The sequence below is a fragment of the Hippopotamus amphibius genome, chromosome 17 (genome assembly GCF_030028045.1).
Source record: "Hippopotamus amphibius kiboko isolate mHipAmp2 chromosome 17, mHipAmp2.hap2, whole genome shotgun sequence".
Lineage (NCBI taxonomy): Eukaryota > Metazoa > Chordata > Mammalia > Artiodactyla > Hippopotamidae > Hippopotamus > Hippopotamus amphibius.
In genome coordinates, this window is record NC_080202.1 from 47,096,230 (window position 1) to 47,109,853 (window position 13,624).

Here is a 13,624-nt window from a genome sequence, read left to right on the forward strand (position 1 = left end):
TCTCCGTGGCCTTTTCCTAAGTCACATTGAATTTGTTCTCAGTGTAACCTAGATTGCATTTCAGTGCCTTTCTGTCATTGTTCCACCAGTCCCTTCCCTCCTCTTAGCAGAAGGTATCAAATTTAAAGTGAAAAGTTACATTGGACTGAATGGGCAAAGACAGTGATTGTTATTAATGTTTGCTGTTTCTGAACCACATTTTAAAAGACAGTGTTCTGTAGGCTATGGGCGTGCCTTTTCTTTCTTTCTTTTTTCTTTTTTTTTTTTTTGCACAATTTACCCAGATCTGCATCTTCTAAAGAGCAAATGCATCTTTGCATCTTCCTCAGTTTGCCCAAATGCAGACCTCTGGAAGACTCTTTCGAAAGATTATCATGTGCTCTGTCTTATCACTCCCCCCCAGGATGCTGCTCGCAGTGAGGCGGTGCACTGCTGACTCGCCACATTGTCACGAGTCTCCTGAACACCTATTGCTGCTGTCTATTGTGAGACAGGGAGAGGGGGAGTCTTCTGTGATTACTTCCCCAGATCATTAAACAAATCTTTCTGGGGAGCTCTTCTCAGATTCTTAGGGGGAACACAGAAGGCACTCCTTCACACTCCTGGCATCCTTGCCACCGACACTAAGGGAATTTCAACAGGATATTCAAATAAGAGGCTAGCAGCCTGGTGAGAAATTTGGCACGTGAACAGAGGCCTGAAGGGCCAAAACTCTGCCACACTGAAGACTGAAAGACAGGGCACTTTGATAGATTTCTCTTGAGTGCCAGGACGTCTTAGAGGACTTTTCGGAAAAGGCAGCATGAGAAAGGGTAGCCTCGTCCCAATTAAGAGGACAAAACACTGCAAGCCTGTCGGTCAGAAAGGAGAGTTTGAGTAGAGGCAGGACATAGAAGAAGAAAACATGGGCAGGTGTCTAGCAAGGGAACGGCTGGAGTGCAGAGGATGGGGCCGATCCTTTTCCATCTCAGCTGAGCCCACAGCAATGAAGAGACGTAAAGACTTAGTGGAAAAAAAAAAAAACTCAGACCATGACAGGGGCCCTAAGCTAGAATAACGCATCAAAGGAAGACTTTTAAGAAGAGAATATCGACTTAAGATGGGTGAGGTGGAGACGGGAATTAACTCAAGGAGTCTACTGACAAAAAGCCCTTTCTGTATCTGAGTGCAGGAAAAAACCGTGTGGTTTAGTGGATGTAGATCGTAGGGGCGCCTTGTACTCCCCAGAGAACGTCTCCACCCGCTATATATACAATCCTAGCCCCAACCAAAACAGGCAGCCTTTTCACTCAGCAAGGGGTCTGAGACCCACCCCGTCAGTTTCATGTAAATTACTGGCATCATTGCCCCCAGTTGAGCTGCTTGCCAGGAAAACAGTAGCTCCTTCATTACACAGATGCAGACAATCAAATAAATGGAAATAGCCCTGCCCACAGCCACTTATTCAAGGTGATGCTGCAGACTACGGGCCTTTCAGGTAAATGGCTGTGTCACCATCCACCAGAACAGCCCTTCAGTTTTGGATATTGAAGTTGCTTATTTTTCTTCGGTCTATACAGGCTCAGAGAGGCTCTCATTAGTAAACATGGAAAAGGTTCAAAGTAAAGAAACTCTTTCCTCTCAGCTTATAGCACTTATTCTGCAAGTGAGGTCGCTGGGCCCACAACATCAGCATTCCTGGGGTGCTTGTTACAAATGCAGATTCTCAGACCCCACCCCAAACCTACTGAATCAGATACTCTGGGGGTGTAGCCGAGCAATGTGTGTTTTAAAGCCCTCCAGATGAATCCGATGCTCACTAAAGTTTTAAGAATGACTTTAAATCAGATTAGATGGAAGGGACAGTTTAATTAATTCAGTCCAAATTTAACTAGGCTAGAGAATGGTAGATGTCTTCAGGGCCAACTGCTAAACACTGATGTCATGTAAGCATTAGGAAAAGGTCGCCCCTTCTGGGCAGATTCAGCAGGTACTGTTGGCTTACGGCAGAATTTCAGCTCCACTGACCTCCTGGGCTGTGTGTTCATACCTTGCCCAAACAGGACACCTTTGCGCACTAGCAGCCCTGGATGAGGTCTTTCTCCCTAATTAGACTCACCACCTCCCGTGCTTAATTAAGAGGAAAAAAAAAAAAAAGGACACTGTAGGTGATGATCATTTCTTGCCCGAAGATTAATTTTGTATCTTTTCTGAGTTTCAGCATTTGACTGTCACATAACTATTTCCCTAAACAGATTTTTTTCCGCTCTTGTACGTTGTGAAGTATAACCATTTCCGCTGTTGGAGGAGCTGAGTTTGTCTTTCAAAGCCTTGACTGGTCTTTATCCACGAGCCTCGGGTGTCTCCTGCATGACCGGAACACTAATCAGAAGAAGCAACTGCATATTTCAGAAGATGGGGTGAAAAGGGAAGTGGATAAAAAGAGGCAGCCCAGCTTCACCAAAGCATGGTTTTGCTTCAGAAATCTGACAGTATTTTGAGAGAGGAACACAGAGGGTTGCCCAGGGGAGGTTGTGATTGAGTAGAATCCTGACCTTTCCAAAAAAGTAGAGGGGGTAGTTCTGGCTAGTATAGATGAAACTATGAACGTGACTTAGAAATCATCCTGGAGTCCTTAGAGCAGCCTAACAACGAGAGAAGCAAGCACAAGGTGGAGAAAGAAGCCAGCTTAAGGACTAGCATCAGCTGGCTGAGTTCACCCAGCCAGCATATTCCAGTGGCCTCAGGTTTCTCTGAACATGGACTTGAGTGCTGTGGCCCTTATGCAGCATTTTATGTGTGTCTGCTTACATTCACGTTTCTGGGGAGAGAACCCGTTTCTCTCCATCACATTTTCAGAGGGATCTGTGACACCCCACCTTCCACCTCCCCAAATTAAGAACTGTGGGAAAAAATCACAATTCTAGATCTTAGTGGCCTGAGTTACGTGGAAAGCGTATGCACCAAGCCTGGAAGATTGGCTACTTTCACTACAAAAAAAGTAAACTATTTGTAACAAATATCTACTGAATTTATAACCATTTTAAAGAGTTAAAAAAACAAACAAAAAAACACACTTCCCAAAGGATGGCCACCATTTTGCTGGAGTCAAAGGTGTAGCTAACCTAATTTGTCACTGCTGGAGCTTCCTCTGACCTCTGACCCAACCACGTGTTTAAGACTCCCATTTTGACTTAGAGCAAAAAAAAAAAAAAAATTACTTCTGTGTAGACTGACAGTCCTGGAAATGGAGAGAAAATACCTGTAGAAGGAAATAAAATATAATGTGCAATTGGACAGGTCATTGAATTAGGGTAAATGACTCTTTAAAATTGTCGCTGCTGCAGCTGTGTCATACAATGAAGGAAAGTTCCCACTTGCAGACATTTTGTCCCATGGCATCTATATGTTCAGCTGACACCGATCCTAAAAGGCCTTTCAAATATATGATCAGCTGACTTCTATCCTAAAGGTCTTTCAAGAATACAATCTTGCTTCCACTTGTGTGAAATCAACCTGCCTTCTTTAATAAAATGATTGAAAGAAAAACTTGCCACCATAAACAAAGTTGAAAGACTAAGAGAAGCTATGTGCAACATATGGACTAACATCTATAACATATAAAGAGGTCCTGTAAATCAAAAATCCAAGAACTCAGTAGAAAAAAGTTAAAGAACATGAATAGGTAAATCATAGAAGAAGAAACAAATAACCAATAACCTCACTACTAATTACAAGGAATGTGATGAAAACAACAAGAAGATATGAGATTTGCCCATCTGATAGCAAAAATTTAAAAGAGTAATAATCTAGTTTTGGATAGGTAGGAGAACACAATAACAAATAACCTCTGACCCAGTAATTCAACTTCTAGAAATTTATTCTTAAGAATTATGCATGTTCATGAATATAGATACAAAGCTATTCACTGTAAGTTGTTTGTAAGAGCTAAAATCTAGTCTCCAGGGGCTTCCCTGGTGGCGCAGTGGTTAAGAATCTGCCTGCCAATGCAGGGGACACGGGTTCGATCCCTGCACTGGGAAGATCCCACATGCCTCGGAGCAGCTAAGCCCATCCACCACAGCTACTGAGCCTGTGCTCTAGAGCCCACAAGCCACAACCATTGAGCCCACCTGCCACAACTACTGAAGCCCGTGCACACCTAGAGCCCGTGCCCCACAACAAGAGAACCTGCTGCAATGAGAAGCCCACGCACCACAACACTCACCACAACTGGAGAAAGCCAGTGCACAGCAACGAAGATCCAACGCAGCTAATAAATAAATAAATAAATTTATTTATTTTAAAAATAAATATATAAAATCTAGTCTCCATGTAAATGTCCATTAACAGAAATATAGCCAAGTAAATTATGATCCACTTATACTATAGATACTGTGTGTAACAGTTAAGAAGAATAAGGTAGTTCTATATGTAGTGGTATGGAAATTAGTGGAAAAAGCCAGAACAATACAGTATGTATAGTATAGTATACTATAATATGATTCCATAAATATGAAAATAAATGAGACTGTATGTCTGTGTGTGTAATAGTAACATACACATGAATTCATAGAAAAAAAAAAAAAACAACCTGGCAGTGGTTATCTCCAGAAGGAATAGGAATGATAAGGGAAGTTAAAATGAATTAAAGTCTTTATATAATCCAGTACTATTTGAATTATTTCTGTGGAACATAATTCGTGAATTACTTGAGTGATTCAATAAGTAAATAATAATTGAAACCTGTATTTTGTAGCAAAGCAGTTAAGAGTTTCTCTGAAACACATAAGCACTTGTTTGCTGGGAGCAAAGAGACCTGAGCCTGAAGTATGAGAAGGCACTCTGATTATTGAAAATCAATCAGTAATGAAAATGAATCAAGATGATTTTGATGGAAATCAAAAGTATAACCTGTCACTGAGCATACATAATTGAATTTACTTAAAAACTGGTTCATATATAGATTTTGAGATAATATACTTTGCAGAAGCAAGACGTAATGCATTCTACCAGGTAACCTGAATAGGAACATTTTCACTTGATTAGGCTTTCCATAAATTACTGAGGAATGCTGAAAATGTTGACATCATTTCCATAAGCAAGTATGGTGTGCAGGGATAGTTCAGGATTTCTACAAATATATTTTCCTTCAGCATTGACTGGGACCAAATTATCATCATCTTTTAGAGAACTGCTTTACTAGAAATGTTCATTCTTTTTTTTTTTTTTTTTTTGGCCACACCACGCAGCTTACAGAATCTCAGTTCCCCGAACAGTGATTGAACCCAGGCCATGGCAGCAAAAGCACTGAATCCTAACCACTAGCCCACCAGGGAACTCCCTATAAATGTTCATTCTTTTGTGGTCTAATTGAGGGATTTTTTTTTTTTCTTTTAGATGAAAATTTCTGCCACTTTGTTTCTTAACTCTTTGTTTAAAAAAATAAGAGATCGTGTTTCTAGAATAGGCAAACATTCTAGAAAAGTATATCCTCTTACCAATTCTCAAATTGATGGTATCCATCTTCTAATGATCCAAAGTAATCGATTTTAAAATAATGATCTCTTTTTCTTTCTTACAGAAGTAATACATATTTGAAGTAGAAAATTTAGAAAATATAGATGAGGAAAAAGGAGAAAATGAAACTTACCTATAATTCCAACTCCTCAAAACAATCACTGTTAACATTTTGAAGTGTACCCTTTCAGTCTTTTTTAAATGTATACAATGCTTTTCTGGCAAAAATGATTTCTTTTTCCTCCAATTTTTTATTTAACAATATGCCAAGAGCATTTCTCTATAATGTTAAATATTCTTCTGCATCATTTTTAATTGGTGCATAATACTATCAGGCCCCTGAGTTGTTTTCAATTTTTCACTATTATGAACAAGATAATAATGAGTGTCTTTGTTATTAAATCTTTCTTCACATCCATAAAAATTGAGATATCGTTGAAAGCCCATAGTCACACAGTTTAAGCCCCTCTCTGAACATTAAGCTAATTAAAGATAAAGAATGATTTCCTTTGAGATTCACTAGAACAAAGAAATGAAACTGCCTTTGTTTTTGTTTTCAAAATTACTGGCATGCCAGTGAGGGGGGAAATAAAGTGTCTAATGAGTATATGTATAAAGAAATTTCTTTAAATTTCAAACTTTTAACTTAAAATGACCTCAGTATTCATTCTAGGCGTATTTGTGTTTAAGAAATTTTGGTAACCAGCCATTGAAATTAAAGTGATTGTATTGAAAGGATGTTATTATTGTTAACTAAGATGCATTTGTTCTAATCACAAAGCAGCATATTTTTACTTCTTTCCAGCTACCTTGATTTTCTAAAAGAAAAGCATGCTCTTTGCTTGGCCAGACTGTTGCTTAGCGTTCTTAATACTTACATTGCTTATGGACCGCATTTTTGATGAATGGTTTTGGGGTGGGGGCGAGGGGAGAATCCTCAGCTACATAAATAGCCCAGGTGTGGATTTAGAGCTGCCCTTCATCTTGGCCCAGACCACACTGAATTAATTCATAAACTCCTGGCAAGTCTGCCCTTTGGAAATGAAGAGGCTCTCACATGACACACATGGATTGATATAAAAAGACACCAGAACACATGATGCAGAAACTACTTAAGGAAGAATTCCAGCTGTAAATACCCGCTCTAAATCCCCACCAAGCTAATTAGCGACCAAGGCGGTAGCTTGATTAACCAATTGTTGCGCATGTACCATTCATTGTAAAGAGGCATGAAGTTAAATTCTGCCATGAGAACAACAGAGGAATGCCCATCTGGGGAAATTGCTAATAAAGTGTTGTAAAATAACCAAGGAGTGGAGTGGGGAGTAGAAGATAAGGCAACAGAAGTGTTTAAAGTGAGACTAATTGTTATTTTTATGCATTTCACATACTGAAGATAATGGGTTCTTTGTTGAAGGTTTTTGTCAGTTGGATTTAGACAAGGTTTCTCAGCCTCGGCACCACTGACATTTTGAACCAGGTCATTCTTTGTTGGGGAGGCGGCAAGGACTGTGAGCTGTAGGCTGTGTCACAGCGTCCCTGGCCTCTGCCCACTACATACGTGCCAGTGGCACCTCCACCCCAGTTGTGGCAACCAAAAGATGTCACAAAATTGTCCCCTGTTGCGAACCCTTGGATTAAGAAATTATCATTCTGAAATACTGAAAAGCTGCAGACTTGGGCCAAACATCATAATGTCATGTGCCGTTTTATTTATAGATCAGTGTGGGTGGAAGTAGTGCCAGCCATCTTCATGCTATTAGGCTAGACTCGAAGTTCAGTGTAGATCTGCACTCTCTGACACCGTGTGTTCTGTGCAAACATACATGGCTGTGTGAGCATCGCACCAAATCTCACTGGTCGCAGTGAACATCATTTCTCTGCCCTCTATGTCATGTCTCTTACAATAGCAATGAAAGTGTCCTTTCTGTTGTTGAATGCATTGCTGTAAAGAATCTTCAAATCTATTTTGAAAGGTCTGTGGAAGGTAAGTATTAAACCACACAAACCCGACTCTGTCCCTTAAAGGGATCTTCTAACCATGCTTTTAGGAGATCTCAGGCTACAGCCCTATCCACAAGCTAATACTTTCTACCCACCTAGCTGACTTTACAAGAATCACCCCTGAATAATTCCCACTCTGCGCAATTCTAAGACTATTTTGACTTAACTTCCTTGTGTTCACTCCCCCTTTGGCTGGTTTTGCTAACTTTATGATTGACTCTTCATAAAGTTAGCGAGTTCCCTGCTTTTTACTCCTCTCTTTGGCTTCTGCTAAGCTGCCATCTTCCCCTAAAGTCTCCCCCATTGAAAGTTTGCATTTAATAACGGAAGTTGCCAACGTCTTGACCTTCTTTCAGATATGACAATGGATGATGTTCGGGAATACGAGAAAAACATGCATGAACAAACCAACATAAAAGTTTGCAATCAGCATTCCTCCACTGTGGATGACATAGAGAGCCAGGCCCAAACAAGTGTATGTAGAATTTTTAAAACATGTTGCCCACGCTTTACCAAACACACACATAAACTGATCTTTGAAATGACCTCAAACACATCAATTCTCAGACTTCCACAAAAAAGCGTCGTCACCCAGAGGCTGTCGATGAAGAACCTGAGCTGGGTCTTAATTGGACAGCGTTACCTCTTGCTTCCAGATATTTCCATTCTTTAAAGCCGCTTGACTCGGGGGTTGTTTTGGTCATAAAACCAAGAGCACAGAGAGTGGAAACATTTTGTGGCCTGCACCACAAAAGAACAGAGAGGTAAAAGCGGATGCCATACAAAAGCTAGAACGTCAATGCCAGTAACTTTTTAAAGACATAGTTAACACTCAGGCATTCATTTAAGGGAGGGCTTCTGGCTGATTTGGTATTCTAGGGCTATTTATGGCTGTCTTACCCAATGAGTTCCTTTTTACTTAGGTTCATGTCCAGATGGGGCTGCTGTCCATCACACACCCTGGCTGAGCAGTGAAGGTGTGGTGAGCTAGATCTAGCCTGGGACTTAAGCCTGGGAGAGCCTGAGGTCATTTAATGGCACATTGGTGATTGAGAGCTGACTGTATGGTGTATGCCAGCATCTTAAATATAGTTCTACCTCAGTCATTTGTGCTAATGAAGAGGAGTTACAGACAGCAAAGAAAAATGTAATCAAGTCATTTACGTGTATCTTTGGCCAGAGCTGTGATCTCTTTGGGTGCAGCTTGAGTCCGCATGTCTGTTAGCCCCAGAATAATACACATTAGATATTTAAGCAATTGACAGTGTAGTTATAGAAAATTGAGAGATGGCTCCTGTTGTAAATGCTTTAGATGTGTGAAGACCTTTGGTTGCCCTTTGGAAATTTCTGGTGAACTTTTGAGAGCATGTCTTTGGAATGTGCCCTGTAAGGCATATTGCACTGCTACTGGATGCATGCGACTGGCCTTGGGGTTGAAATGGCCCTAACTCTTCCTCCCCGTTTTGCATGCAGTGATTGGATTTGGATCAGACATAACCAAGGTGTTCCTCCGTAGGCACAGACCAGTTAGGACTTCCCCCTTCCTCTCTCCCTGTCCTGAAGTTAGAAGTGCTCATTCAGGAAACTGTCCTTGAATTTCTATCACTTTCAGTTACCTTTTCTTTAGGAATGTTAGACACCTGTCCCCCCTCAGCCGCTCTCTGAAAGCCAGTCACTATAAAAGCACAGCAAGCCAAGGAAGCCAGAGGAAAGGGGAAGATGCCACACAGCCAAAGGATCCTACACCATGCTTCCCTCATTCTAAGTCCTTACAGCTTAAGACTTTTGGTTTGGTTTCCTTTACGTTTTACTGTGATTATGACTATTAGAAAGTCAGTTTGCCACATAGAAAGTGAAGCCCAGAACAGGTCTCCCTGTGGGAAAGCCCATGAATTCTCTGGCTGCAACTCAGAGTCCTTCCCATAACTTCAGCGTCAGAGCTGCCTGTCTTCTCAGAAGTTTCACAACATGGTTATCGTCAAATGTTTACCACATTTCCCTTGTTCTTTGGAATTCCATCATTTATTTTTCCATATTTTTCTTCTCTATCATAATGAGAAAGTTGAGGTCAAGAGGCTGCTGTCCATCACAAGTAAAAACTGCATGGGTGCTCGATAAACTTAAATCATTCACCTGAACAGAGACAAACTAGATTGAAATTAGGCAAAATGGACATCCATGGCCACAGCAATAAGGAAATAACAGTCTCCTTTTCAACTGAGTAGTTTCAATACTTTCAAGGAAGAGAACTTCTAAGAGACGCTGAGCGGGAGTGTAAAATCAAAATTCTGTACTTTGGGTGATTTCTGCCCCCTGCTGGATGTGTGGAGTAGAGCACTGTGTTTAGCCACTTGTACAGAAAACCTGATTTTTCAAAGATCATATCTATTGATTATAGCAGAAACATACTGCTGAGATTTTACTGAAATTCACTGAAATTTTTGAGCCTCAATTTTATTTTGAGATACCTCCTTTTAAAAAACTTAGTCATATTTCTTAGCTTCTTTAATAGTATTTTTTTTTTAAGTGGTAAGTTTGCAGGTACAGTTCTTGCTATATTCTGAATTTTACATTCTGTCAACACAGGCATAACTTTTTATTTTCTTGGTAAAAACTTTTCCCTTTCAGAAAATTTTAATAATTTTTCCCAGGAAATCCTCTTAAGGATTTTGTTTTTTGAACAATATTTCTGGTTTGCTCATATGACATGGCAACATTTCATATATCCTAATGATTGATCCTATGTTATGAATAGTCACTCCATAGTTAATATTTCCAACGTGGCTGTATGTTTCATACTAGTTTATGCAGTATTATCTAATGAAGGCTCCCCTCCTAAGTTCATGGGAAAGGACACAAATGAAAAATAGGTCTCTGGGAAGCCAAAACAGATGTAGAAACCCAAGGGCAGCAGATTTCACCTTTCACTCAAGGACAAGCTTGCAGGCCTTCACTCTGCTTTTTCTAATACGACCAGTTACCTGTTTTCCCTGTTACCAGTAATAAAATTGGCAAAGATACCAGGGAAAGCCAGGCTGAGAGTAACTCATAATAACCATAACAGTAGTAGTAATAGTGCTAGAGTGTCTGAGATACCAAACTATGTGAAGCAAGTCAGCCCTAGGAAAGACACCATCACTATATTGTAGCACAGTGATGTTCTTTCAGTGTATTATGTCTAAAGGGTAGTAAGTGTACATAATACATTATTTAATGTATTTACATTGAGGAAGGATTTACATTTAAAAGAATTTTTTTCTTTTTTTTTTACTTTCTCACATAAGAACATCTCAGGTATTTGAAAAGTCTACATCATCTGACAACACCTGTTAAATGAGGCATCACAGAATCTATTTCTTGAATGCCAAATAATGCTCTTTTTACTTTTAAATAGAATTCTCACCCATTGTGTGACCCTCTCTTTTTGTTTTCTGCTCTTTTTCCTTTTTTGTTTCCTTGAGAAATGGTTTTGTTTTCTTGGTTTGGGAATAATTAGAGTTTGTTGTAGTCATATCTTACTTGTTTTTTAAGAAGAAATGATTAAAACACAGCCCCTGAAAAATCTCAGGATGGGTACACAGTTAGGAAATAAGTAACCCCTCGAATGCAAAAGTATATTTATTGAATAAGAGGATAGCATGTTGAGAAATTCTGACTATATGCCGTTTGCCCTGTTAAGGTGAACTTGTAGTTTCATGATCTAAAGTGGATAATAATATGTATCACTTTGGGGTCATTGATTGCTTTAATTACCTTCCCTTTATAGAAGAGGTAGCCAGGTCTAATAATAGCTCCACATACCACACCATACCCACAACACACAGACACACACAGCTCCAGTGTGGTTCTGTGCTCTCCTGATATGTTCTTTTTCAGAATACTTCAAGTACTCACTGAAAAGTGCTTTGGAAAATCTTGGATGGATATTCATAAAGAATATTTTTTTCAGAGGTCTGCCTCAGTAAAAAGAAAAAAATTCAGGTCTTAGCATTTCGATGATAATTTGGGTTTATAATCTGGAGAGACCCCTTTATCATATGTTCTTTAAAAACAGGCAGAGAGATGAATCCATCTGCATCTCTTCTAAATACGTGCTCATTTTTTTCTTCTTTCTATGTTTTTCCTTTAAGACATGACAATGGATGAAGTCCGAGAATTTGAACGAGCCACTCAGGAAGCCACCAACAAGAAAATCGGCGTTTTCCCACCTGCCATTTCTATCTCCAGCATCCCCTTGCTGCCTTCCTCAGTCCGCAGTGCCCCTTCCAGTGCTCCATCCACCCCTCTCTCCACAGATGCACCAGAATTTCTATCAGTTCCCAGAGATCGGCCCCGGAAAAAGTCTGCCCCAGAAACTCTCACACTTCCAGACCCTGAGAAAAAAGCCACCCTGAATTTACCCGGCATACACTCTTCAGATAAGCCATGTCGGCCCAAATCAGAGTAACTTCATATGAATATTTCATGGAGTTTTATATTTTTGGTTTTGGGTCTTATTTTCTTTCTTTCTTTTTTTTTTAAGAATCTTCTGATATAGAAAAAGACTGCTTTGTCACTCAAACATGTCCCTTTGATCTCCTGAGTGTGCATGTGGTAAAGTAATTTCACATATAATATATGATTCCCTAACTATACCACACAGCATCATATTAGGTGTAAAATGTAAGACTTGCAAAGGACAGAAGGGATCTTCTGTAGCCACAGCTGGATGCCAGGGAGGAAGCCTTGTTTATTGGGCATTTGATGAGGTTGGCATGGACTTCAAGGGTAAATAAATGAAAAAATTTGCACCACTGTGTTACAAGGTGTAGTAAAATAGTGAAGTCAAGTTTCCTCCCATCAAACCTGAAATTCTCAAAAGTATTCTCAGGCATAACATACCTAACTGTTAAATTTTGAACTGCTCCTTACCAATACTTGAATACCAGTAGTTACTGAGATTCCTATTTGGGTTAGTCTGACTCAGGATTTGGGGCCTAATTAACTCTTTAAATTTTTTGGAAATTTTAATTATCAACCTGTTGAGGCTCCAAGTGCAATTAACGATAACTTATTTCTACCTTTCACAGAATTTAATAAAGAGTCCACTTGTTTCTGCCTTTTAATAACTTTCCCCTTTGTGCCCTTGTGGCCTCAGAAATCTTTAAGAATTACATTGATGAATGTGACCATAACTGACTTACTTTGGAGTGGTTTGGTTTAGGAACCAAGAGGTCCGAGTGAGGCAAACATCTTCTTTTTCCTACAGGTACCAATGAACTTTGACCCATCACCTTCCGTCATCCTTGAAGGTTCTCAGAATTTGCTATTAATTGAGTAGAATTCATTAACTCTTTGCCTGTTCAAAGAAGTTAAAGGATAGAGTAAGCTAACTGGACTTTTAACACCGTCAGAATTGTCTCCCATCCCCCTCCTCATTTTACTCTTAATAACATCCAGACTTGCCTGGAACGGATTGCCCATCACTGGACCTTAGAAAAGATGGTCATTCTCTTGCTCCTTACTTGAAATCCAAATATTGGGAACGTCTCAAAAGTCGAGTAAATACAGTCAAGTGGGGGGAGAAAATGAGCAGAATGGCTGACTCCTATCTGTAGAGTGAAAAGGAGACGTGATCAAAGATGCCCCTCTGTCTAGCGTCTTTTCTGAAAGTATTGGTAATGCAAGATTAGACTCAAGGTTGACGGGAGACAAGATCATTCACCAAAGTGGCAGAAGGAGAACTCTCCTTTGATCTAAAGAGAAAACTCTGCCACCTTCGCACCTCACTGCCTTTAAACACAGAAGGAAGAGCAAACAGAACCTAGCATTTCCTTTTGTCCTCCAAAAGGGGACGAGAGTAAGGTAATCTGGGCAACTCCAAGGCCCCCGCTAGCCTTCCTGACCATCACTTCCAACCTCAGGAAAGGAACCTTCCCCAAACACAGATTCCAAAGGAAACAACATAGACCAAGGGCGCGTACCCTCCTCCTCTTACACAGCCTCTCAGCCAGTGGACCCTGCCTGCTTCTCTCTCTCAGTGCCCAGCACTCTGCATAGTGTCCTTCAAGTTGACAAACTCTCCCAAGGTGCAGGTGTCGGCCACAGGAGCCCAGCACCAAGTGTTCTAAGTCATATGTCA

General features: G+C 40.2%; 1 protein-coding gene across 1 annotated transcript in view; it reads left to right on the forward strand.

Moving 5' to 3' along the window:
- PITPNC1 (phosphatidylinositol transfer protein cytoplasmic 1) overlaps positions 1 to 11,772 on the forward strand; it is a 239,555-nt gene extending 227,783 nt beyond the window's left edge. The window contains exons 9-10 of the mRNA XM_057717128.1: positions 7,860 to 7,978; positions 11,634 to 11,772. Coding sequence (XP_057573111.1) covers positions 7,860 to 7,978; positions 11,634 to 11,639 — 125 coding nt within the window. The 3' untranslated portion in view covers positions 11,640 to 11,772. The remainder of the gene's footprint in view (positions 1 to 7,859; positions 7,979 to 11,633) is intronic.
- The last annotated feature ends 1,852 nt before the right edge of the window (positions 11,773 to 13,624 follow it).